A 27488-nucleotide genomic window follows, 5' to 3' on the forward strand; every position below is an offset into this window, starting at 1 on the left:
AGGTAATGGGGTGCTGATATTGTTCTGTATGGTGATTTGGGTACTAATTACATGTGATAAATCATCATACTATGCACTGAAGATTTTTGCACTTCTCTATTCAGGGGCTTCAAAAAATTCCTGGAAAAAAATGGAACTGAAAAGCAATGGGATTTCCCCACATACTGTTTGAAGGCTCTTCATATGGATTAACACTGTCAATGAATTAGGAATAACATATGGGCAAAAACAAAACAAAAAAAGAAAATCAGCATTCCATCATCATAAATCCCACTATGAACATTATTTTAAAAAAAACATGAAACAAAACCTATTCATGGAAAAAAACACAAAACAAAAAACCTATTCATGGAAGCAGTAGTCAAGAAATCAAATGATGCCTTTCATTCGATAAATTTGTTACACAAGATTTCTTTAAATTTGAAGAACAAGGATGTCACTTTGTAACAAAGGTGGGCTGGATTCAAGCCATGGCATTTTCAGTCACCTCACAGACATGAGAGAGTGGAGCAATTAATAAAGAATACAGAAAAAGAATAGATACACTTGAATTATGGTGCTGGCAAAGATTAATGAGATTCCATGAGCTTCAAAAAGAACTAAAAGATCTGCATTGGAAGAAGTATAGTTAGAATGGTCCTTAAATCAAGGATTGTAAGGCTTCATCTCATATACTTTGGATATTTTATTCACGAGAGACCAGTCCCTGGAAGGTCATCATGCTTGGTAAAGTGGCAGGGCAGTGAAACAGAGGAAGACACTGGACAAGATGACTGGCAGAGTGGCTGCAACAATGGGCTCAGGCATAAGAACAATGGTGAGGAGGGTGCAGGGCCGGGCAGCGTTTCCTTCTGCTGTGCACAGGGTCACAGTGAGTCAGAACTGAGCTAACTGCACCTAATAACAACATGTACATGCCGAAACACATGATCATGAGACTTAAAAACACGAGTGCCACGAATTGTGTATTCCCAAAATACATACTGAACTACTGACCCCTGTACCTGTTGAGCCTGTTTAGAAATAAGGGTTTCCTTTTGTTTCATTTATGAGGTCATATCAGTGTGGCTGTGGCTACTAACCGTAGTCACTTCTGAGTTATACAAGAGCAGAAGTGACACCGAGGAATGCACAAGGAGAGATGGGCATCACGACGTGAGGCTTGTCTACAAGCAAAGAATTGCTGGCAGTCACCAGAAAGCAGGAAAAGAGGTCTGTAGAAGGAATCGTCATGCCCGAGACCCTGATTTAGCTTCCAGGTCTATAAGAAAATACATTTCGTATGGATATTTGTATCATTTGTTATGGTACCAGGACATAACAAAGATAACTGGAGATAATAAAATCCTAAGAATATTCAGAGAAGGAGGAAAAATGACCTACAAAGGAACAAGAATCAATAAAACAAAAACATACATTTGAGGGAATATTCTTTGCTTTTAAACAACAAGTTCTATACCCAGTTAAACTGACATTAAATTATAGCCAGTTAAAAATAATCATCAAAAGTTATATGCTAATGTGCTCCAGTAAAAGAAGGGAGTAAGTAAAAAGCGTTAGAGTGGAGATCCAGGGTGTAGAGGACTTAACCCAAGGAGGAAACAGTCAGAGGCAGTCCTAGCAAGATTTCCATGAGCAGGCCTGGTTCAAGTCAGCCACCTCAGATCAGAGGGTATTAATACAGGGTATTAAGGTTCTAGGTCGTATGTTTTAAAGGAAGGAAGAGTTGGATACATTACTAATAGCATTTTTAATACAATAGCATTTTAATCAAATGGGGAATTGTACAATTTAAAATGGTGAAAACGATAAACTTTTTATTATCTATATATATATTTTTAACTATTATCTATATTTTAAAGCCCCACTTCAACGGGTATCCCTGCCCGAAAAACACCCAGATGTAATTTGAGGGGATAGTGCATTTAGAGTTCATCCCACTAGGGCAGACTGTTCATCAGCTTTATATTTAGAGGTTCTGAAAAGATTACCAAACAGTATGCAACAAAAAGGCCTGATTTGTGGGGATTGGTTTTGCCACCATGACAACGCACCTGCTCATGCAGCCATCTGAGTGTGCTAGTTTTTGGCAAAAAATAGCATGCCTCTCTTGCCTCGTGCACCTTACGCACCTGACCTCACTCTGTGTGACTTCTTTTTGCTTCTGCGAATGCTGAGGGACATGAAAGAGCAGTGATTGGAGAATGTAGAAGAAGTGAAGGGAAAAAAATGAGGGAGGTGCTGTTAGCCATCCAAACAAATGAGCTTGGAAATGTTTCCAAGAATGGAATCACAGATTTGACAAAGTTATTAAGTGTCATGGAGAGTACTTTGAAGGTGATAAGGTTGTTATGTAAAAAAAATTAAATACATAGCATTGAAAAAAAATTCCAGTCTTTTGGGGGGACCCCCCCATATATGAAAAGCCATCAAAGAGCAAGGGAAGGACTATAAGAAAAAAAGGAAAAAAGCCCAAACACGGAATTCCTTTGTCCCCAAAGCAAATTTGTGTGAGAAATAGATTTAATTCTAACCTATTACACTTGACTCTTATTTGGGGTCACGAAGACTCAAGGGAAAACTAGAAGGCAGTTAATAATAACAAAATCTCAACATTTATATAATCATGATGGTGTAAGAATTACTTATTCATATAAATATATATGATTTCATAACATTATGGGAATAATGGTTGAAGGCAATAGGATGTGGTAGTTACATAATCTGGTGTCAATTTGAAAGGATTACGAATGAAGGGGTTGAGCCTGGTCTGTCAATCAAGATATAACCAATGAGGCCTCTGTGTGGGCATGGCCTTCTCCTGAGAATTCTGGGAGCTGTGGTATTTCTTCCCTGGAGGCAGGAGACACACTCTCACTCTATTGACTCCCCTGGAGGCTCTCTACTGACAAGGCTGACTCCCTGAGAGACATCCCTGAGGAGAAGCCACATGGACCCCTCTTGATGCAGCCTGGGTGCTAGAGAAGCCACCTGGAGACCCTTGCCAGCGCTGAGATGCTGACACTGTCACTGGATCCAAAGACTCTGCCCACTGGCCTGTGATCACCTTGCATTTGGCCATCGCATGTGTTTCCTGAGTCTGAAGAGGACTTTATTGATCGGTATTGGGCATATGGGCTAATATTGTTCTTATGGGCTTGGACTGAACTGGGTTAGGATGCTTTCTTAATGTACAATTACCCTTTATATAAAACTCTCTTAAAAATTATTTTATTGGGGGCTCATACAACTCATCATAATCCATACATCAAGTGTCAAGCACACTTGTACATATGTTGCCATTATCATTCTCAAAACATTTGCTTTCTACTTGAGCCCTTGATATCAGCTCATTTTCCCCCTCCCTCCCTCATGAACCATTGTTTATAAATTATTTTGTCATGTAAAACTCTGTTATACAAATGAGTAACTATGAATTTATTTCTGTAGTCTACCCTAACACACAGGAGATAGATTTTAAAAAATTATTTTATTGGGGGCTTGTACAACTCTCATCACAATCTAAACATACATCCATTGTGTCAAGCACATTTGCACATTTGTTGCCCTCATCATTCTATAAACATTTGCTTTCTACTTGAGCCCTTGATATCAGCTCCTCATTTTTCTCCCTCCCTTTCCACTCCCCCCTCCCTCATGAACCCTTAATAGTTTATAAATTATTATTTTGTACGGAGATAGATTCTTATCACGTGAGACTAAATAAAGATCTAAATAAATAAATAAACTAAATAAATGAAGACTGTAAGTCCTTTGTATTTCTATAGTATAGTTCAGTTGTGTTTCCTATAGTTCAGATACATAGTTTAAAAGCATTTAATATTTGTTGAACGAACAGATACGTTTGAGCACCATTATGTGTTTCCTTAGGACCATCTCTTTATAGATATTCCAAGTTAGGGGAACACAAAGGTTGGGGTAATAAGGACAGGACATGGGTAAGGGTGAACCCTACCTAGCTTTCCTGAGTGACATTCCAACTTGCATATATCAGAGTTGTTATATTAAGTTTGTTTTCTACTGAGAGGCAGACAATTTTCCTTATTTCTTTTATTTTTGTTTTTTAATCACTTTATTGGGGACTCATACAACTCTTATCACAATCCATCCACACATCAATTGTGTAAACACATCTGTACATTCATTGCCCTCATCATTCTCAAAACATTTGCTCTCCACTTAAGCCCCTGGCATCAGGTCCTCATTTCCTCCCTCCCTCCCCGCTCCCTCATGAACCCTTGATAATTTATAAATTATTATTTTGTCATATCTTACACTGTCCGACTTCTCCTTTCACCCACTTTTCTGTTTTCCATCCCCCAGGGAGGAGGTCACATGTAGATTCCTTGTAATCGGCTCCCCCTTTCCACCCCACCTTCGTTCCACCCTCCCGGTATCGCCACTCTCACCACTGCTATTTCCCTTATTTCAAGAATCGGTTTGTGAATTCTTTCTGTAAAGTGAATGGTTGGCATGTATTGGCTCTTTGGGCGATTGCTTAAAATGGGACACGCCAGTGCGGAGTTCAGCTTTCTAACAATGACTAGTTCGCACATCCTGTATGCCGCCGCGTTAGACGGCTAAGTGGTGCTCGCCGACAGCCACCACTTCTTTCAGGTCCTTCACGCTTAAATCACCTGCTTCAACCCGGAGGCGGTGTCCTGACCCTCCGCGACCTTTCTGTCATGGCGTCCGCGCGCGGGGCGTCCCCAAACCGTGGCCGTGGCAATGGGCCGGGCGTCGACCTTCCCAAGATGGCGACGACAGGCGTCCACCGAGCGTAGGGGGCGGAGCTCCGCCGCGGGGGCGGGCCCGGGAGGCCGAGGGGGTCGGGCTGCTTCGGAAGCCAGCGGGCCGAGCGCGCCTGCGCGGAGCGGCCCTGCGCGCAGTGAGGCAGCGGCGGGGGAAGGCACCGGTGGGGCCGGCGGGCGGGTCGAAGGAGGGAAGCGGGCGAGCGAAGTCCCAGTGCGCGCCGCGGCGGTCCGGGTACCCTCCCCTTCCGGGCGTGAGGCGCTGTGAGGAGAGCTGAGCCCAGCGGACTCGAACCGGCAGCGAGGAGCCTGTGTCGCCGCCCCAGCCTGGTCTCCCTCGGCTTCGGCACTCCCGTCGTGGGGGCCCGGTTTCCTCAGTACACCCAGCGCCAGCCACCCCCAGAGCCTGCTCCCAGCCCTTCGGAAGCCCCGGCGTCAGCCCGGGCCCTGGTCGGGGAGGATGACGGAGCTGCAGTCGGCGCTGCTACTGCGAAGACAGCTGGCAGGTGAGCAGGCGGGTGGCGGGGCGCCGGGCCGGGCCGCGATCGCCGGGAGCTGCCGTCCTGGAGCGTCTCCCGGCCCTCGCGGGACGGGGCTGCGCCGGTCCAGCGGGGAGCGGGTCCAGGCCCCGGAGCGGGGTAAACCGGAGTCGCCGGTCCGACCGGGCCCAGCACTTCTTCCCTGGCTTGGAGGGATTGGGGGCGGGGACGCGTCCGTGTCTGGGCCCTAGAGACTCTGGGGGCCTGAGGGGAGGCTGCCCCCTCCCCCCATCGCTGGGACGTTGCGGGGGAGGGGCTGCGGGTCCCCAGGCGGCGCCGACCCTCTTCCCGGAGGCAAGCCCCGGGCTCAGGTGGTGCGGCTGGGGCCGCCGCGGGACGCTGGGGACGGGAAGGGGCGCCTGGGCTGGGCGCCGCTGCCGATCCCCAACTCCGAGGTGCCGAGTGCCCGGGCCGCGGGGCCCAGAGTGGGCGGGCGGAACTGGCCTCCGGTGGGATAGGTGCGGCGCGCAAAACTTCTCCCCGGGCAGCGCCGGCTCCGCCGAGTTGCGGCGGACAACAAAAGCGCCAGCTTCCGCGGCCTGGTGGCGGGCGCGCGGGTGCGCGGAGAATCTGGCGGGGGTGCGGGAAGCCGCCTCGCCTGCCTCCGCCTGGCACGGGCGCCGGCTGCGCCTCCCGCCGCGGGGAGAGCGGGGAGCGGGCCGAGGGGAGAGCAGCTCGCTCGCCGGCGCGGGGCTTTGTGCGCGGAGCCTTTCCGCCTCCTGCGCAGGCCCGCGGACCCCCCAGGGCCCGGCCCGCAGCAGTGGGTCCGGCGGCGGCTGGGTGGGCCTTCCCCGAAGTGCCTGCGGCCCCCTCCCCCTTTGTCCCGGCCTCGGGCTGTTTGCGGCTTCCAGGTTGACTTTTTAGGGGGTTGGCTCCTACTCTTGCTAGGACGGTGTGCGCCGAGCATGCGCACTGGGGCCGTACGTGTGCGAGTGTAAGGGGGGAGGTGGGTTGGTGGCTTCACAATGCCGCCCCACGTGCTGCGAGATTTAAAGAGAAATGAGCCAGCAGTCATCCCTGCTGTCCAATGCCCAGCGTGTGTCATTCTCAGTCCTGGCTGAACCCCTCTCTCCCCCTTCCCCCGTCTGACTACGAGCTCTTGGTCCTCGGGAGAAGCCAAAGGCTGGAATGAAGAAATCTATTTTTGAAGATAGATTTACTAAGAGTTTGAGGGGTTGGTTCAATCACTTTTCCGGCTTCATAAGGAAAAGGTTGTCAGGGGCTGTTTCAGATTGTATAATTAGGTTTATTATTAGACCATGAGTTAGCAGGTTTGGACGAGTATTAAAGTTCTAGATGCCTGATGGGGGGAGTGACTTGGATGAAAAACTTCTAATGATACATACTATCCATCCGGAAGAATAGGAAAAACAAGGAGGGAAGCACCTTTAATACAGCTGGTGCTTGCAAACTCGTCTTATTTTTGTTGTTTGTTTTAAAGGAAGGAATCTTCGGTTTTGCTTCCCTAAGAGTTATTTTAATCCAAGTGGTTTTTAGTACTAGAGAGTCATTAAGTAGTATTAAAGTACTAAGAAGTATTAAGGCGGTATTGAACGCTTACACAATGGGAGATAAACATTGGAAAAGATGTTACAGAAGTTAGTATTAAGAGAATGATATGAAGTTCTATCAGTAAACGTATTTAGCAGGAGCAGTAAGCCTCTGAAAAGCTCTTTATTTAAATGGCCTTCTGATAGAACACACTGAAATGTCCTTTAAGATTAGAAGAGAGAATGATTTTGTTTGTAATTTAAAAAATCTTATTATAAAGTTAGATTAATGGACCTTCTTAATGAGAAATGGTAGAACTATTCTTAAATTTTTTGGAAAATGTTGAAGCACTTTAGCATGCCCAAAATATATAGCATAGTAAGGCAACTATTAACTTTACTGAAAAAATAAGTACAAAATTGTTTGCGCTTTTTGGTTCTTCAGATATGAATGGTAAATTGTTATCTCTTGAAATCATTTAGGGAACTTTTGGAGTATTTAACAAGTGCTTTAAAGACCTTGAAATGAATTGACAGACAAACCTGTAAGTCATTCTAGCTTCTAGAATTTCAGAAATGTACTACAGTGCTCAACAGTGGTTACATTTATTGAGCCCTAGCCTGCCAGCCCTAGATTTTACTTTTTTTTCTTGCTTATGTGGAGATTTGTAACCTTATAGAAGAAACCTGGATACTTCCAGAGTTGTGAAAATGGCTCTTTGGCTGGCAGTTTCTCAGTCTTGGCATTACTGGCATTTTGGACCAGGTTTCTTTGTGTAGGGGATGGATGCCAGTGGTACACACACTGTGACACCCAAAAATGCCTGCTTTGCCAACCTCTTATGTGGGATAAAAGCAGTCCTGGGGGAAAACCAGGGGTTTTAAGTAAGGTGTCTGAGAATGAGTATGAGTGAGTAATGGCTATCATGAAGAGAAAGAAAAAGAAAGAAAACTGACAGCTTCATGCAATCAGATCACTTTTGTATTTTTCTTTGCTACTTATTGGATTGACTTATTTCTTGGCAAATTGAATAGCAATTCAATTTTTACATTATGTTAAATACTAAGAAATTTTGTGACACAGGAGCAACTCCAAAGTGATTAAAAGTGCAGAGGAAAAAGGTGTAGTGATTATAAAAATCTCTTCATAATTCTGACTCCAAATTGCTTTTGTTTTTACCAGAAATAATTGTCATTTTTAATGCCATTTCAGGGAGGTTTTGGCATGTAGGTGTATATGTGTAGTATTTACTGAGGATAACATTTGCCAAACATTGGACTGAGCACTTTGCCTATGTGTTAATACTGATTTCAAGTTCAGAACCTTTTGTTATGAAAGACTCTGTTGTGAGATTCTTAAGATGATTATACAAAGTCCATTTCAGCCATCACCAGTGTAAGGCCATTATTCTGTGAATCAGGGAAAATACCTTTGAATTTAATACCATAAACTGAAAATAGTGCTTAATAAGGCTTTTGGTGTTGGCAGGTAACCGAGAAGCAAAAATTTTGGATTAATTTAATTACACTTTTCCCCTATCCTAAGCTTAGTGGTATTATCTGAGATTGTTAACCACCAGATAGTTCAAAGCCACCAGCTGATTTCAGGACAAAGACTAAATTTTCTACTCCTGTAGTTAGTCTCAGAAACCTACAGAGCACTTCTGCCCTGTCCTGTAGGGTGACTGAATAGGGATGGATTCAGTGGCAGTGAGGCTTTCTGTTTTTAGTTTTTAACTGTATCAGAAGGAGTCTTGGTTGTCAGTTCAAAATCATCAGCTGTTCTAAGGAAGAAAGAAGTTATTAGTTTGCTCCTATAAAGGTTTACAGTCTTAGAAACCCTGTGTGTGATTGTTTCGATTCGGAATCAGCTCACTCACTGGCAATTGATTTTGGGTTTAACCAAGAAGCATTTATGTGGAATAGGGTTTTTTTATTTTTTAAAAGGACATTTCAGAACACAGTTTTCATTAATTAAGCTTTTGTAGGCATCTGTTATTCTAAAAGTAGTAGATAGAATATATGCAATAAGAATAACAACTTTTTTACTGTAGAAATCTTGATGGTTGTGTATAAGCCAAGTTTATCAGCACTTTTTTTTAAATTTTAACAATTTATTAGGGGCTCATACAATTCTTATCACAGTTCATACATATGCATACATCGTATAAAGCACATCTGTACAGTCTTTGCCCTAATCATTTTTTTCTCCTCTTTTCTTTTTTTATATTTTATTAGGGACTCATACAACTCTTATCACCATCCATACATATACATACATCAATTGTATAAAGCACATCTATACATTCCCTGCCCCAATCATTCTCAAGGCATTTGCTCTCCACTTAAGCCCCTTGCATTATCAGCACATTTTTAATGCAGTTTTTGTGGTAGGTGCCTCGACAGATCTTTGGGTTGGCTTATATTTGAGTATATACGGTAATCTGGAAAGTTTCAAAATCCGTACTCTCTGGCTATTCCTGTAAACAGTTTACTGTAATGGATTGAGTATGTGTGTGAGTGAATCAACTGGAGAGTCTTAAAAGTAATGTGTTGATGGGGCCCACGAAGCCAAAATTTACAGCAGCACTAAAGGCAGTTGTGAAACTGGGGGTTCTAAGGTATACTATATAAAGGGTTCTAAGCTTAATTTCTTTTTTTTTCCTGGTGACCCCACCTGTCAGTTAGTCCTGTTTCTTTTCTTTTTTTTTTTTAGGGGTTGTTTTCCTTAGCAGCTCAAATGTATTAGTCATTGACTCAAAGAATACTCTTCCAGGATGAGTTAGGAAAATTTAATGCTTCCTATTGGCTATCTAGGAGACTTAGTGGCATAGTGTTTACCATTTGGGCTGCTAACCGCAAGGTCAGCAGTTTGAAGCCAACAGGCATTCCTTGACAGACAAAAAGATGGGGCTTTCTATTCCTGTAAAGAGTTACAGCAGGGAGGAAAGGGGATAAAAATGAGGAGCTGATACCAATGGCTCAAGTAAAAAAATGGTTTGGAGAATGATGATGGCAACAAATGTACTTGACACAATCAGGTATTCTGTAATATATCAGTATTCTGACAAACAACCTGATTAACAGTGTTAAACCCATGGAAATAATTTGCTAGCCTGGAGCACCCTAGCATGGGCAGATTCTGAGTGATAAGCATCTTATTCATTGTTGTTAACCCACATATTCAGAAATTGAGACAGTCTAAAAGTACATTTGCTTTGCAAATCTCTAGTGTGGCTTTTTTTTGGTTTTGTTTTTGGTACATAGGCATCCTTATACTGTTGCAGAAACAATTAGCAACTACTATATATTATACTGAATGTCTGACTTAACCATCAACCAAACTCACTGCCATCAAGCCAGTGCCAACCTATAGCAACAATGTATAGGACAGGGTAGAAAGTCCCGACTCTCTTCCTTCTGCAGAGTGGGTTGGTGTCCAACTGCTTATCTTGGTGGACCAAAAAGCCACCAGGGCTCCTTGAATGTCTGACAGAAAAACACAAATCGAACATTTTTGTAAGGTGCATCTTAGGTGTTATGTATAGAATCTAAAATTGTCTTAAATTTTTAGTGATAATGTTAATTAGAAAATATTTAAAGTTGTTTCTATAATTTAAACCTTTAAAAATAATTTTATTGGGGGCTTAAACTTTTTGGTAAAATAATGAAATTCAATTTTTTGTAAACATAGTTTAATTTTCTATAAGTAAAATACCTTAGAGTGAAACATTATACATGTACTTTTGGGGTGGTGGATGACCTTTCTACATATATAATTAAATACATATTGAAATATTGGAGTAAACTCCACTGCTTGTAGTTACTTGTTTATTGATATAGGTATATATCATTTATTTTTAAAAGTAGCACCAAAGTATAGTTTTACTATATAGTTTCTTTATATGCTCTAATATAAGCTGACATGAATATCTGCTGAGGCACCTAGTTTTGCCACAAAAACAGCATTGAAAAATGGGCTGGAAAAACTGCTTATATGCAAATATATACATAGATCATTAGATGCCTTGATTATTAATAGAGTGATTTCTAATGTGGAAAACCTGGTAATATTGTGCGGGGGGAATAAACAAATCTTTTTGCTGTCAAAGTTGATTTCAACTGATAGTGACCCTACGGGACAGAATAGAACTGCTCCTGTGTTTGTGATCTTGACCTAAAGGAACCGTGGTGGGCTCATGGGCTTGCTTGAACTGCTAATCACAAGGCAACTCAAACCCACTCCTTTGGAGACAGATGAGGCTGATCCACCGTCTCAGAAACCCCCTAGTGCAGTTTCCCTCTGCCCTATGAATCCAAATGCATTCTGACGGTGGATTTCATTTTTGTAAGTTTCCTTCCAAGTTTTTCTCTCATAGAGCTGTTGGTGGGTTTGAACTCGACCTTTCCTTTCAGTTAATCCAGTGACTTCCACAGTCCTGCCTTTTGACTACTGTATATACTCGAGTATAAGCTGACCAGAATATCAGCCGAGGCACCTAATTTTACCACAAAAACTGCATAAAAATGTGCTGGAAAAGAACTTCCTTTCCTCCACTGAAGCTGTACTGCTCTGAATTTCAATCCTAGGATTCTTGGTCTGGGACACCTCTGTAGAATTGGAGAAGGGGGTGTGGTGGTGGTATGCTGATTTATGTTAAGTAACAGTATGGCCCTTTCCTGGCAAAAAAGCCTGCAAGCTATTAAACGTTCTTTTGTTTTAATGGCTTGGTTCCATGTATCCACAGCAAAAAACAACGCAAAAACTCAGGAAACCCTTTGCTGGGGAGTCACTTCTGACTGCTGGCAACCCTGAATGTCAAAGTAACTCTGCCTTTGAACTGTCAACTTTTGCCATTTCTTAATCATTGAAATATATTTTTGTTAGAATTTAGAATGTTAAATAGACCTCCACTGGCTTGTCTTGATGTCATGTTTCATTGATGCTTTCTACCCTGTCCTATACGTTGTTGCTATAGGTTGGCACTGGCTTGATGGCAGTGAGTTTGGTTGATGGTTAAGTCAGACATTCAGTATAATATATAGTAGTTGCTAATTGTTTCTGCAACAGTATAAGGATGCCTATGTACCAAAAACAAAACCAAAAAAAGCCACACTAGAGGTTTGCAAAGCAAATGTACTTTTAGACTGTCTCAATTTCTGAATATGTGGGTCAACAACAATGAATAAGATGCTTATCACTCAGAATCTGCCCATGCTAGGGTGCTCCTGGCTAGCAAATTATTTCCATGGGTTTAAGAAAGAAAATTTAGGTTAATTTTCAGAAAAGAAAACAAGTATGTTTATGAAAAGTCTGGCAAGACAGACCAAGTGGTTATATTGATTGATGATGGCGTTTTAGGTGCAGAGAAGTACAACTAAGAAAATTAAACCTTTTCCCAAATTTTGATAATGGACTTAAAATTAATAGTATGAACAGAAAATGAAAAGTAAAGAATTAAGTGCATTTCTAATAAATAAGATATTTAATTTAAAATAGTGTCTTACATTTTGTTTCTCTAGTGAAAGATAAGGTTCTACAAGTAAATCTGAAATATTTATTATTGCTGTTGCATTGATAGAGCCTGGCCCCTTAGAGAAACTGCAGGGAAGTATTTACTACTGTTGCTGAAGAAACACGGACTTCTTTTTATGTAGTTTGTTTTAGAAAATATGCTGTTTATTTGTGTAAGGGGAAGTGTTTTGCCTTTTATGTGTTTTACATTAATTTCAAATTAACTTAGAAAAAAGTGTTTCCTGCTCTTTTTGTCTTTTTGGCCTTTACCCTTGTGTGTTTACTAGTTTAAAAACAAAACTGAAAACTCAGTTGCTGTCAAGTTGATTCTGACTCCTGGTAACCTCTTGTGTCTAACTGGGACAGTGTTTGATACAATTTTCAGTGGTTGATTTTTTTTTTTTTTGGAAGTAGATTGTCAGGCCTTTCTTCCAAGCCACTCTGATTCCATCTCATAACAACCCTGTATATCCAATCTTTGGGTTAACAGCTGGGGTCTCCTAAACTTTGTACCACTGAGACTCCTCCATTAGTAAATCAATTGAAATAGCCAAATCTACAGCCTTTGAGTTAATTGTGGCTCATAGTGAACCTATAGACAAGAAAGAGTTGGACCCTGTGGTCTGCAGTTGGAAACCCCCAAGAGCTCCTTGGGAGAAAGACTGACTCTTGCAAACACAGGGGGCTGCTCTGAGTCAACACTGGTTCCAGAGCAATGATTTTTTCTCTTTTGGTCATGTTCAGCATAATCCTTACTCATAGTCTTTTAACTGTCATCAGTAAGTATTCAAGTTATTGTCATTTTGGACATGCAAAGCTATTTGACTATATATTTTATAGGTTTTAATAAGTCTCACTTTTGATGCCCCATTCTTTTTCATGTAATTCAGCACTGATTATTGTTTAGCATATAAAACCTGTATACAAACATTCCTAATAGCTTTATTAGTAGTACATGCAAGCCAGAGAAACTTTAAATACCCTTCAGCAAGTGTATGGTTAATACATGCCAAATAATGATAACTAGTAGCAAAAGGAACAAACTATGTACAAAACAACTTTAAATATCTTGGGGAATTATGTTAACTTTAAAACAAATCTCAAAAAGTTATATACCCTATTTGTAAAATATTCAAATGACAAAATGATAGAAATGGACACAAGATTAGTGGATTTCAGGGAATTGACTGGAGGACTGCAGCAGTGAAATAGTAGCATGTGAGAGCTTTGTGGTGATGGAAGAGTATTCTCTTGAGTGTGTTTACACAAGTGTGCAAATAGATAACAACAGAGCTATGCATACACACCAGTGAATGGTGAAATCTGAGTAAATGATGAAATACTCAGTCTGCACAGATTGTTAACAATGCCAGTTTATTGCATTGGATATTGTACTATAATTGTGCACATTAGCGCTGGAGGAATGGGGCAAAAAGTATAGAATATCTCAAGGCACTTTTTTTGTATCACCCTATGAATCTTTAGATTAAAAAGTTTTTAAAAGGTTACCTGTAGCCCAAGCATTTCTATCAAAGTGTTGAGTAGAGCACTATTTTAAACATAGTTCAAACCTAGCAACATAGTTAGCATATTAATACTCTCACGGAACAAACTGTGTAGAGAGCTGAATTACAGAGAATTGTGTTTTGAGTTAGAAATGCCATCTTAATTAAAAATTGTAGTGCTCATTTAAGCTTCTTGTGTTGTCATTTGGAAAATGCAAGAAAAGGTTATTCACTGAGCTGGTGGGGGGGCGGGGCGGGTACAACAAGGTCAATTTTTCTAACATGGTCCACAAAGATAATACGGGTCTATGTCCTACTTTTGGGGAGTAGCGACTCAGGTCTAAAGCTTTTGAGTGGGCCATCAGAGGTGCAGTTATTGCTCTCACCCATTCTGGATGGAGGAAGAGTGATGACACTGGAAGAGACCTATATACAATTAGTTTAAGCAATTAGTTCAACATCTAATGCAGGCATCCTCAAACTACGGCCCACGGGCCACATGCGGCCCGCGGAGGACATTTTATCCAGCCCGCCGGGTGTTTTTGCCCCTAAGATATGTGCAGTGTGCATAGGAATTTGTTCATAGTTTGTTTTTTTTAAAACTATAGTCTGGCCCTCCCACGGGTCTGAGGGACAGTGAACTGGCTCCCTGTTTAAAACGTTTGAGGACCCCTGGTAATGGACCACACAACTATTAGTCTCCAGAACGACGTGGTGCCCAGCTTCTACTTCTAATTGCTCTGAAAGGGATCCTATTAGAACACCCTGGATAGAGTGAGGGAAAATGTCTAACAAAATTCATAATCATCAAAGAGACACAGTTTTCTGGTCAGTTAGAGACTGGGGGAACCCTTGACTGTGACTTTTAGTCATCCTTCAGGTGTGGAACTGGACCCACCCCATGGCTCAGTTTTCTGGCAAACAATAAACGGGAACAGTAACTCTCATTTGGCAAATACAGAGTTCAAAAGGTTAGGAAAGGAGAGGAAATGGGAACAGGAAACATGAGAGGAAGTGTGGAATAAGTGATGTTACAATGAGAGGATTTCCATGAATGAGATGAAGCAAAACTTGTATGAATTGTGGAATATAAAGTTGATGGTTTGTAAGCATTCACATAATTTACAATATAATAAAATTAGAAATTCATTTATTGTGGGACCTTATGCAATTGATTGAGAAATGCTGGGTGTGGGTATAAAGGGAAGGTACCATATATACTCATGTGTGACTGAGTTTTTTCCACACATTTTTTAATACAGTTCTTGTGGTAAAATTATGTCCCTCGGCTGATATTTGGACCGGTTTATACTCGAGTATGTTATCTCGGTAACTAGTATCTCTAGCTTTAGATGCTACATTTTGTAGGGGTTAATGGACATTTAAGCAAAGCGCTACTACAGTATAAGTACATGTACAAATATTCAAGGAACACAGTAGTACTGAGGAAGGAATGATTAATTATGGGGGAGTACAAGGAGTTGGAGGAAAGCTTCATAAGAAGACTATATTTAGACACAGCAGAATCAAGATGTCACTTCTTATAAGCATTAGGTTATATGGTTTTAAGCAATTATTTGCGCTTATCAGCTATACAGGAAACTAATTGAAAATACTTTGCATGCCAAATGTAAAGTTGACACATTTAAAGTAAAATGTTTTTGAGAGACAACCCTATTGAAATTATAATTAATAAGAAAAATTTCCCAGAGAATAGCCTTATGGATGGCAGCAATTTATAATTACATGTATAAAAAGAACATAGACACCTCCCCCACACTTCATGGATGTGTACATTTATTTAAAGGAGGCAAGGTGGTAGGAAGGAAAGTATATCATGTGACTGCCTGTTACCTTTGCTTTGTGATCCCAGGACCTTCCCTCTGTGGTTACTTACATTCAGTTCTTAAAGCAATCTTTTGAGTTAAATATTAGTACCTTTGGAGATAAGGGAACTGAGATTTAGAGAAATTATTAATTTCTCCAAGCCCTGATGAATATTGATGGGAGCTGCTGGCAAAGATTGGCTCTGCCTGCTGATGAAAAGGGAACCTTTTACCATAGTGACGTTCTGGGGTTCTAGTAAAAGTTGTAAACTTATTTGCAAAGTAGACAATTTTAGGTATAATGTCAGTGAATTCCAGCACACATTCTGTGTATTTGGTGCCTATTTTGTGTGCTATAGTGATACCAAATGAGGAAGATACTGTTTGTATTCCATGAACTTGAAGTTTGTAGAAAATCTAAGTTCCATACAAAAACTGCTTTACTGGTGTTAGAGAAAGCCCATTTCCACTTGTCTGGTTCATTGAGGGCTTTGAGAAAGGGGATGGTGGTGTGGTGTAAGGCCTGACTTTCAAAAGACTGCAAAATTTGATCATATGGAAATAGAAGAGTCTTTGTGGCTGAGGGAGGACAACGAACAAGACAGAGAAAGCTTGTGCTGGAAATAGTTCAGTGTGGTTGGAATATATGATGAACTAATGAGGAAACAGTATTTGCAAAAGTTGAACACTTAAGGTGGAAGATATTTAAAAAATGCTAGGCTGCAAAATTCTGTTTAAGGAGGGAAATGGGGGTAAATGAATAGGATCAAACGTGTCCTCTGGACCAATGTGTTTCAAATTAACCGGTGAATGATAAGCGTTTAGCAATTTCTAATCCATTACTGGATGGGTATTTTGAAATCCAGTAAAAATTAATAGAAAAATTAAGTTTGAACTCAAGGCTACATTTTATAACCATGTGATAGAAAATTATCAAATTGCTAGCAGTTTCTAAATGCTTACTCTAATTTATGCTTATTGTGTTATAAAACAATAATGGTTTGGTGAATTGGTACCAGTTTACAGATCTCACTTTGAGTAACACTGCATTGGGCAGGGTGGTAGTTAGGTGCCATAGAGTCGGTTCTGATCCTGTGCACAACAGAATGCAAACAGTGCCCGGTCCCTTCGCCATCCTCATAATTGTTCCTATGCCTGAGCCCATTGTTGGCAGCCATGGTGTCAGTCCATTTCATTGAGGGCTTCTTTTTTCCTCCCCTTCTACTTTACTAAGCATGATGTCCTTCTCCAGGACTGGGTAGGAAATGGCATTTAATTAGACTACATTCTCTCTGCGAGGAGCAGGATCTTTTGACTGACATATTGCAGTTGCCTGGAATGATGACCGAAACAAAGTAGGCAATCAATCCACCCACTGTGTTGGAATTGACTGTGGCAGTGAGTTCGGGAATCCATTCCCTGCCTCTGTTAACATTTGGTAATATTTTTCACTTTATTTTACCGTTCTAAATCTGAAAGAAAGCAACTTCTGTGTTAAGAATTTTAGTTTAAAAATAATTTTAGTGAAAATCACACATGTTGAAGTTAGCTCATTAAAATTCCTTTTACATACTCAATTTTCTTTAAGTGACATAAAGCAAAATCAAGAAGTTATTTCTGAAGTGCAGTATTTAGCAAGTAAGTGGTGGAATTAGATTTCAAAGTTTGGCCATTGTACTTCCTAGACTGCTGCTTGTTGTTTTTCCATATCTTAGTGACTTTGGAAAGGAAGCTACATTTTGTTTGTTGCTGCGCTTGATATTTTCAAGTTCTCTGTTTCTCATCTTCTATGCTTTAGGACTTAAAACTAAAGTACAGTATTTGTTGCAAGACTTATTATGTAGAAAAGATATGGACACAACTTTTCCCAGTGTCCTCTGAGGCGTCCTCACATTCACTAGTCCCTCTAGCTAAGTGGGAGATAATGTTCTTTCTTTTTGTGTATAACAGTGCTCTGGCTGCTTTCTATCATCATTGCTAGAAGTCTAGGACTTTAGGCTGGGAGCCTTTATGGTATGGCAGTTTCTCTAGGGAAAACACTATTTTCAGTGCCTTCTCTGCTTGCTTCTATCTCTCTCCCTTAGGATTATACCCTGACTGCTGCTTCTGCCCTTCGCATTTGCCTGGTGGAAATGATTTAATTTAGGTTTAGCACTTACCTACCAGATATTGCAGTGGAATGGGTGAGGAAATCTTGCTGTCTGCTAACCCTTTTCAGGGACTGAGGCATATGGTATGGCTTTTGGGGAAGCAATATCACTGATATATACATAAATACACATTCACACACATCTTTTAAAGTAAACTAATTTTAGAGTGTGGATTTATAAAAAAATCAAGATAGTGTGGAGCGTTCTTATATACCTTGTACTATGAACGTCTTACATTAATGTAAGTATATTTGCTATAATGAATGAACCAATATTGATAACATCATTATTAACACTAAAATCCATTCTCTGGATTCTCATTGTCACACTCTTTCAGTTTTATTTGCAGATTAGGACTTGGTCTTCAGCCATGCCTCTTTTGTTATTAGACTGTCCCAGTTAATTTTATTCATTTGGGAATTGCAATTTTACTTTCCAAGCACTTAGGCTATCCTGTTTTTCCCCCTGGTTTTGTTGATTACTGCTCCCTCAACCCCTCAATCTGATGCTTTGCTGCTCTGATCTTTCTTAGTTCCTATTCTTCTGTAGTTTTTGAAGCTGTCAACTTATGTTATAGATTTGAAATCTTAAAAAAAAAATTTTTTTACAGTAGGCATTTATTACTGTTAATTTCTCCTCTACTGCCTTCACTTCAACTCCCAAATTTTAGCGTGGTCTGCTTTCATTTTCATTTGTTTTAGAAATTTGATTTCTTCCTAGACATACTAACAGTTTAAAAGTGTGCTGCTTAATTTCCATGTTTATATTTTTTTGATTTTTTTTCCTGTTAATATCTAGCTTCCTGTGGAACAGTGAATTATTTGATACACTCTTCTAGCCATTTTAACACCTACCAAATGAATTGTGACCGTGCAAATAGGGTATTTGGAACTCTATTTTTGTTTGTTTGGAACTCTTAACATGGATTGGCCAAATTTTGCCATTCTATTGGCTAGAAAATGAGCCAGGAATGAGGGTTCTCATTGTAACTGAGAAACCAGGAACGGAATGTGCATTTGGATCCAAGATCCCTGTATGCTGAACCATTTGGTTCAGGAGACAGCTGTGACACCAGACAAGTAATGGAGGGGTAATGACATCAGAAGAACCAGGAGCACCTGACAGTGTTGAACTTACTGGCCCACTCAATGCTGTCAAGTCGATGCGGATTCATAGAGACCCTCGAAGATAGGAGTTTCCGAGACTGTCACTCTTTATGGGAGTAGGAAGCTGCTTGTTTCTTGAAGCCACTGGTGGCTTTGAACTGCTGACCTGTGGATTACAGTCCAACTATGCTGAATGCCTTCAGGTAGGAGGCCCATGGTGAAGTGGCTTGCCCTTAGGCACTTAATTAGAGGGAACTGGATTTGCTGACCCCTATAGCTAGAGCTTGAATGCCATTTTGAGCTGAGTATTTTTTTAAATCGTTTTATTAGGGGCTCATTACAACTCAGCACAATCCATACATACAGCAATTGTTTAAAGCACATTTGTACATTCATTGTCCTCATCATTCTCAAAACATTTGCACTCCACCTAAGCCCCTGGCATCAACTCCTCATTTTTTCCCTTCCTTCTGTATAGGTCTCTTTTATTACATCTATCTAGTCTGTTACATTGGTCTACAGTGAAACCCGTGTAAGGAGAAAACCTGTCAGGGAAGAAAACTCTAATATCTCCCATGAAATAGAGAGCTCTTGGAAAGTAGTGACTGCTTACTGTCAAAAGTGGAAAACTGGTTAAACCCAGAAACACACCAGTCTTGTTGTGTTTTGACTTACAGATTTCACTGTGAAGTATTTGACTTTTATGCCAATACCAGTTTCTTAATTTTTGATAATTATAATCTATAAATTGTGCAGTGAATACCCTCTAGCTTTTTTTTTTTTGCTATTGGAGGGCCAGTTATAGAGCTTACATCTGATTTGTTAAATATATCTTGTTCTTTTTTTTTTTTAAGCTATTGTATGGTTCAGTGGATTATACTTGACTGTTGACTTCAAGGCCAGCAGTTCAAACCCACTAGCTGCTCTATGGGAGAAAAATGAAGCTTTCTGCTTCTAAGCATTGGAAACAACACAGACGGCAATTCTCTTTTGCCCAATAGGGTTGCTGCATGTCAGAATTGATTTGACAGCAATGAGGTTTTGGTTATTGTACATTACAAGGAGCCCTGGTAGCACATTGGGCTATTATGTGCAGGATGGCTAACTGTGGGGTTGACTGAAACCTACACCAGCTACACCAGGGAGAAAGATCAGGTTATTTGTGACCGTAAATGTTCATGGTCTTGAAAACCCTATGAAACAGCTCTGTGGTGTCTTAAAGTTATTGTGAGTTGGAATAGACATGATGGCAGTGGATTTGATTTTGATTTATTGTAAATTACATGATTTAAAACAACCTAATTGCTCATTGCTTATATGATTTTTTTCTATATTAACTTTGTATTCTGTAGCCTTACTAAACTTAGTTGTTAGATCGTAGTAGTTTTTTTACACTTTTCCTTAAGATTTCTCTAGGTGCATGATTTTGGTCTTTAAATAAAGCCACTTTTACTTTTCCCATCTATACCTTTCACCTGCTTTTCTTACTGGCTGTGACCTTTTATTTCATCTTTCTACATCTAGATCACAGCTTCCCCACTGTTCATGAACTGTTAACTTCTAGCAAGGCTTTTTTTTCTCTGCGTGTCAAACTGGAAGGTTTTTGTAGAACTCAAGCGGTTTTTTGGTTCTGATAATGGTTTTTAACTGTAAAAATACATATAACAACACATCCACCATTTCAGGATGCAAAGGGGGCTTCAAAATGCATGGAAAAATTAAATAAAAAGATAATCAAGTTTTTCCACATACTTTCTGAAATTTGCCTCATTTACATGGACAATTCAGTGACAATGATTGTTTATCATGTGCATCCATCGCTACTCTCTAGGGGCCTTGCTAATCTGCTCTGGTAGCATTTCAGTTTTACTGTGTGTGTTCCCAAAGCTTGCACTCCTGTTATTTTAGTGATAACAATTATGTTAATAATGCCAGCATCACCAATATCTGTTGCCAAATTTTCTATCTCTTTAAACAAACTTTAAACAGGAGCTTACTAAACAATCCTCCCCCTCCCATCCCTGGTAACTGCTAACAAACTTTGGTCTGTATGTTTGCCTACTCTAGATAATTACATACAAATGATATTATTGCTATATTTGTCCTTGAGTGATTGACTAACTTCATTCTGCATGATGTTTCAAGGTTCACCCAGGTTATAATATGTCAGGGCTTTATATCTCTTTGTGGCTTAGTAATACTGTATTGTATAGATGTATATACTATATTGTGTTATCTGTTCATTTGTTGTTTAGACCTTTTTTGGCAATTGTGAGTAGAGCTGCAGTGAACCACTGGTGGGCAATGGATAAAGGCTCCAATTCACATTCTTGCTAACAAGTTGTTGTTTTCTAAACACCCTCCCTCCCATCCATCATAGCCATTTGTGGGGAGCGGGGAGTGAGGGAGGGCAGTGAAGTGGGAACTTGTTTTTTAATTTGCATTTCCCTAACTGACTAATAAGGAATCCTGGTGGTGTACTGGGCTAAGCATTGGGCTGTTAACTTCAAGGCCAGTGGTTCAAAAGCACTAGCCCCTAACCAAGGGAGAAAGATGAGCCTGTTCCTGTAAAGATGTATAGTCTCAGAAATCCTAGGGGGCTGTTCTTTGCTGTCTTATACGGTTGGTAGGAGTCAGAATCGGCTTGTTTGATTAACTGGCTAATTCAAACATCTTTTCATGTGCTGCTTGCTACAAAATTATGGAAACTCGTATTAAACAAAAATATAAAAATGTGAAACCATTGCTTCCAGACATAAGTTTATATACTTCTGAAGTATGTAAAATTCTATCAAAGAACTTAAAAAATCATTTTATTGGGGGATCTTTATAACTCTTAACAATCCATGCATTAATTGTATCAAGCACATTTGTATATATGTTGTCACATCATTTTCTAAACTTTTTCTGTTGGAGTTTTGATATTAGCTCCTCGTTTTTCCCTCCTTCCCCCACCCTCGTGACTCCTTGAAATTCTAAATTATAGTTATGTTCATGTCTTAACACTGACCGCTGTCTCCCTTCACCCACGTTTCTGTTGTTCTTCCCCTTTTGGGAGTGGGGTGGGGGTGTTATACATCATTGTGATCAGTTCTCTCTCTCCCCCCCCCCCCACCTTACCCCCTACCCTTTTAGTATCACCACTCCTATTTCTGTTCCTGAGGGATTTATCTGCCCTGGATTCCGTGTGTCGAGAGCTCTTGTCTGTCCAGTATACATGCTCTGGTCTAGCTGGATTTATAAGGTAGCTATTAGGAGTGAAGAAGCCTGACGGAACGAGAGAAATATTGTGTGCCGCATCATGGTGCTTACTGCACCCTGACTGACCTGTCCCTTCATTGTGACCGTTCTGTGAGATGATGTTCAATTGTTTATAGATGGGTTTTGGGTTTTCGCTCCGAACTCCCTCATTCTCAACAATATGATTGTTTTAGGCCTTCTGATGCCTGTTTCTATCAAATAATTTTATCAGATAATTCTGTGCTTTTTCATTTATACCATGTCAAAATGCAGTTTTGTCATTCTTGGGTGACAGGTTGTGTGTGTATGTGTGTGTTTCAGTGTTAAGAGTTTGGGAAGCAACTAGGAACCTGAAGGAACAAGATGAAGGCTGTGGGGGCAGGTGGAGTAACATTTCCCAGTGACATTATTATAGGACAGCCCTTGCTGCTCTCCAAGAATGAGCACCTGCATTTTCTTAACTTTTTAAAAAAGATTTTATTGAGGTCTTTTAAAGCTCTTATAACAATGTTATACATCAATTATTTCAAGTATATTTGTACATGTTGCTGTCACCATTTTCTAAACATTTACATACTTTCTATTTGAACCTTTGGTATCAGCTCCTCTTTTCCCTCCTTCCCTCACCCTCCTACCCTCGTGAACGTTTGATAAATGATAAATTACTGTTATTTTCTGCCCTGGATATCGTGTGTGAAGAGCTCTTGTATGTACCAGTGTACATGTTCTAGTCTACCCGGATTTGTAAAGTAGAATTGGGGTCATAATGGGAGAGAAGGGGGAAAAAGCATTAAAGAACTAGAGCAGCGGTTCTCTCAACCTGTGGGTTGTAACCCCTTTGGGGGGGGGGGTTGGACGACCCTTTTAAGGGGGTTGCCCAAATCATCACAGTAGCAAAATTACAGTAGGAAGTAGCAACAAAAATAATTTTGTGGTTGGGGGGGGTCATCACAACATGAGGAACTGTATTAAAAGGTCACGGCATTAGGAAGATTGAGAAACCACTGAACTAGAGGAATGTTGTGTGTTTCATCAGTGCTATACTGAACCCTGGCTGGCTCCTTTCTTCCTTGTGATCCTTCTGTGAGGGATGTCCAATTGTCTACAGATGGGCTTTGGGTCTCCACTCTGGATTGTTTGTTTTGGGTCTTCTGATGCTTGATAACTGATCCAGTTGACACTTTATGATCACAAAGGCTGGTGTGTTTCATACAACCATGTGGGTTTTGTTGCATTCCTGCTAGGTGGCTACTTGCTCATCTTCAAGCCTCTAAGGCCCCAGATATCTTTTAGTAGCCGAGCACCATCAACTTTCTTCACCACATTTGCTTATGCACCCATTTTGTCTTCAATCATGTCAGGAAGGCAAGTATCTGCAGGTGCATTTTCATGATGGGAAAAAATTCCTCAGCATTTTTTGGTCTTTTTATCACTAGTGTTAACATTTTGATGTTTTTCAGCTTCCTTCTAATAAGTGCCCAGACTCATCTTGTGTCCTTGGATACACTGTTGGCAAATATACGTAAACATGCTTTTCTCAGGGTAACATGTGTGAATGATCTAGAACTTAGTAACAACACTTAGTGCCTCAGCTTGGTGTGAGCTGAATGAATGGCAGTGCTTCAGTGGCGACACCGTGGTTAAGCCCTTGACTGCCAACCAGAAGTTTGGTGGCTTCATCCAGTCTACTGAAAGCATAAATGGTTCCATGGAACTGAAATTAACTCAATTGAAGGACCATGAACACTGAGTGCATTTGGTACCGACTTGTGATAATTGTTTTACTTTGTTTGGATGTAATATTAAAATTTAGTGATTTGCCCTAATATATGTTTGTTGAATTAGTATAAGAAATGTCTTCATGTAATTTTTCCCTATGTAATCTTTCAGTAGGTAGAAGGTGTACCTAAAGTGAGAGCTAAAATTGGTCTTAGATTAACAGCAGTGATTAGATTTGTATTTTAAGGTTAGTCATTTTTATAAAGAGGATAAAGTTTTGTTTCATTGAAATATCAACAGTAGATGTTAAAATCCTATTAGTCAAGTTAGAGTTTGAAAAGTGTACCTTGAATCCCATATTTTATTCAATTTATATAAAATATAATTTATTTATGATTTTTAGTAGAACCATAGGTATTTTTCTTAAGTAAAGTTTGTGTGCTTCCTCACCTGCCTGAATTTGAATTCCTAGCATCTGTTCTATTTTCACTTATGAGCCCACGTCTGATTTCATGTTCTGAAGATCACCAAGAGGGCACTTCTCTTGTAAGATGAGAGTTGTACAATAGGTGACTAATCAAAGAATAAACAAGTCTTAGTAAACACAATGACACTAGGTGTCTCCTGTTACTGTGACTAAGTATGATTTAATGACCATTTCAATGACTAGCTTTTTGCCTAATGAAATAACTGCCAGAAGTGAATTTTGTCGTATTGACTAAGCTTTATTTTGTATTTGCATTTTTTCCATAAACCATCTTTTAGGGATCAGGGAGAATAATTTGTTAAGTTACTACAAAAAAGCCAAGGCTGTTGGATTAAAAAAAAAGGTTTACAAATAAATAATTGACTTTCATTGTAAAATGCAAGTGTAATTGTTTGTTTAAACTTCAAATTGAGCAACATATGTATTTCTCCCACTGTTAGAATCTGCTTGGCTGGCTTAGGTTAGAAAAATTGTTAGAAGATTACCTTTTGTCTAAATATTGAGAGAAGACTTAATGATATTTATTTTCTTAAAAGAAGCAGTGACACTATGTTGCTCATTAGGAGTCTGCCTGCTCATCTGGTGTGATCATTCTCCATGTCTCTTCTGGGTTGGGTCCCAGGCTTAATATGACATCATATCAGGCTTTAATTATGAATTAATTTATTTTGCAGAGCGGATTTAAAACGTTCAGATAATTATGCTTGACCTTTTACAACTTCATTGACTACAAGTTGCCGTTTCTTTATTTCTTGTACACAAGAATGTATGTAATAAAGCTAATAAGCTTGTTTGAATTTTGAAATTATAGAACATTTTTGAAGGCAGGTAAATAATTTTGTGTGCCTTAAATCTTATCACTTTACTGCTTTAATTCTGGATTGCCTGCATACTTATAGCTTGGCTTTTGGAATAGGTATGCTTAACATTTAAATTTTTTCTTCCTTTATCAACAGCAAGCCACAAAAACTGGCAAGGTAGATTGATAGTGCTTGAGAGATTAGCCCTGTGAAACTTTGTAAATTTAGTTGTATAGCCAATTGGGTGCTTTTTCCTGGATATTTGGAATAATGAGAAAACACAGGGGAATGGGTCACACCAGTGTGTGATAAGTTATTTTTCCTTTACACTTACAGGAGCCATAACTCTGTAGAGAAATGGCTGATTCTAGGTTGGGGCTGGAAATACTTAGACAACTTGTCATACCAAAAAGCAAGAAAGTTATTAAACATCACTTGACAGTCAACTTCAAAAGGTTCCCACTGGACAAATTGTCCACTGGGACAGCTAGAGAAGAAAAAAAGTAATTATTGTGAATTGAAACACATTTCACCTTAAGTATTTTAAAGTCCATGAGTTCATAGTACTACAACCAACCAACAACAGCAACAAGAAACCACCTAGTGGTCACTTCTGGCAGCTGCCATGGAACCACTTACCCAGGGCATTGGGAAAACGTATTTGCCTTTTAGAAGACTTTCTTGGGTAAAGAAAGTGTTTAATTTTTTCCCCTTTATTTTCTCTATTGTAAGTAAATTAAGAATTAAAGTATCACCAATTCACATCCTCTAATGAAATAATCTAGACTACAGATAATTTTTTAAAAGAAACAGTAGCTTATTTTTCTAATCAATTGACCAGGCTGCGGATCTTTAGGCCTCAGCTAGTGTTGCACCATAGTATTTCCATTGCACCGCCCTTCCTGGTACATAACAGTTGGTTCTCCAGTGGTTTCCATTTGCCAGACAGTGTGGCACGGTGATTTTTGCTCTGAAGGCATTCTGTCAAGTGAATCCTCATTCCAGGGCAATATCACATCTCCAGTCCATCCATCTCTAGCGTGGTTGGCCAAGGAGCCCTGCTTTGGCTGCTAGAGCTTCATTCTGCTGAATATGATATTCCTGAAATCTCATGGATATTCTTTGTGTCGTTTTTAAATATTTCTGTAAGCAATGCTCCAAACATGTAGTCTCTTCAGGTTTCACTTCTCTTGTTGTGAAGTCTTTAACACAGTCCAAAAAGCAGGTTTCTGTAAGTTTATTGCAGGTTCCAACAAATTCCTTAAACTGTTTTATCTGATCAGATTCTGGTATTTGCGCAGCCATATTATTTTGGTATGTTGGAGTCACCTTTTCTGATGCCTGACTTTCGTTTCTGTTCTGGGATAACAGTTGCTCAACCTTCTCTTGAGTGACTCCAGCAAGTCTGAGTTCTTACTTAGGCACAGGTTCCTGCATCCGATGTTACCAACAGAGTCTGGGGCGCTTCCCTGCCAGTCGCTCGTGGGCGGAGGAGTAGCTGACTGCAGATGAGTGTAGTTGACACCACCTGTACCACTGGCAGCTTGCAAACACTTCACAGCTGGATCCAACCAAGACTGCAGATTCATAGGAAATAAAAGGTACAGAGGAACTTGTAAAGTCACCCTGGAAGGATGCAGTGTGTAGTCTAGAGTGAAGGAAACACTTAAAAAAATCATTTTATTGGGGATGCTTACAGTTCTTATCACAGTTCATACATAACATCTATTGTGTTGAGCACATTTGTACATATGTTGCCAACATTTCCAAAACCATTTCTTTCTACTTGCTCAGCATTTGTAAGCGTTAATTTTATTTTCTTTAAAAAAATCATTTTGTTGAGCCTCATACAATTCACAATCCATACATACATCAATTGAGTAAAGCACCCATATACATTCGTTGATGTTAATTTTCTTATCTATAATTGGAACAATAACCTAGCTTATAAGATTATTGCAGTGATTTAAGAGAGTATATTAAATATAAGGTGCTTGCTATAATGCTAATACTTAGGTTCTTTTATTGTTTGTCCTGTATATTGATTAATTTTTTATTTTGAATCTATTTTTTAAATGGTTTTATTGGGGACTCTTACAGCTCTTATCACAATCTATACCTATATCCATTTGAATGCTAACTTAAGTACTAGTTTGAACATTACTCAGTATTCTAATGTTTCTCAAAGAATGTCTCTGCCCACAGGTAGGCCAGAGGTGCTACTTCTTTAAAAAATTTAATTTTACTGGGGTCTTTTACAGCTCTTAGCACAATCCATCCATTGTGTCAAGTACATTTGTACATATTGGTCCTTAGTGGGCTATCTGTCCTGGATTCCC

At 39.9% G+C, this 27488-nt stretch overlaps 2 protein-coding genes across 3 annotated transcripts in view; one reads left to right on the top strand and one right to left on the bottom strand.

Annotated features, from left to right (window-relative positions):
• Positions 1-4907: 4907 nt before the first annotated feature.
• The window catches only part of UBE2G1 (ubiquitin conjugating enzyme E2 G1), a 102414-nt gene continuing 79833 nt past the window's right edge, over positions 4908-27488 (top strand). The window contains exon 1 of the mRNA XM_075561162.1: positions 4908-5278. Within this exon, the coding sequence (XP_075417277.1) occupies positions 5233-5278 (46 nt within the window). The 5' untranslated portion in view covers positions 4908-5232. The remainder of the gene's footprint in view (positions 5279-27488) is intronic.
• LOC142458151 (mitochondrial import inner membrane translocase subunit Tim9-like) lies at positions 26185-26454 on the bottom strand. Of its 2 annotated transcripts, none has more exons than XM_075559201.1 (2): positions 26322-26454; positions 26185-26237 (listed from the first exon to the last, which is right to left on the bottom strand). In XM_075559201.1, exons 1-2 carry the CDS (start codon positions 26452-26454, stop codon positions 26185-26187), a joined length of 186 nt encoding a protein of 61 aa, XP_075415316.1. The 2 variants fall into 2 exon arrangements, with proteins under 2 accessions (XP_075415316.1, XP_075415317.1); XM_075559202.1 differs by having other exon boundaries at positions 26185-26225; positions 26313-26454.

This window comes from Tenrec ecaudatus, chromosome 10 (genome assembly GCF_050624435.1).
Source record: "Tenrec ecaudatus isolate mTenEca1 chromosome 10, mTenEca1.hap1, whole genome shotgun sequence".
NCBI lineage: Eukaryota > Metazoa > Chordata > Mammalia > Afrosoricida > Tenrecidae > Tenrec > Tenrec ecaudatus.

What these genes read in the sequence shown, in the direction of transcription:
- LOC142458151 (XM_075559201.1), bottom strand. Translation starts at nt 26,454, where the DNA reads ATGGCTGCGCAAATACCAGAATCTGATCAGATAAAACAGTTTAAGGAA. An exon ending in AAGAGAAGTGAAACCTGAAG is followed by an intron (nt 26,238 to 26,321) that starts AGACTACATGTT and finishes AATATCATATTC; the next exon opens with AGCAGAATGAAGCTCTAGCA.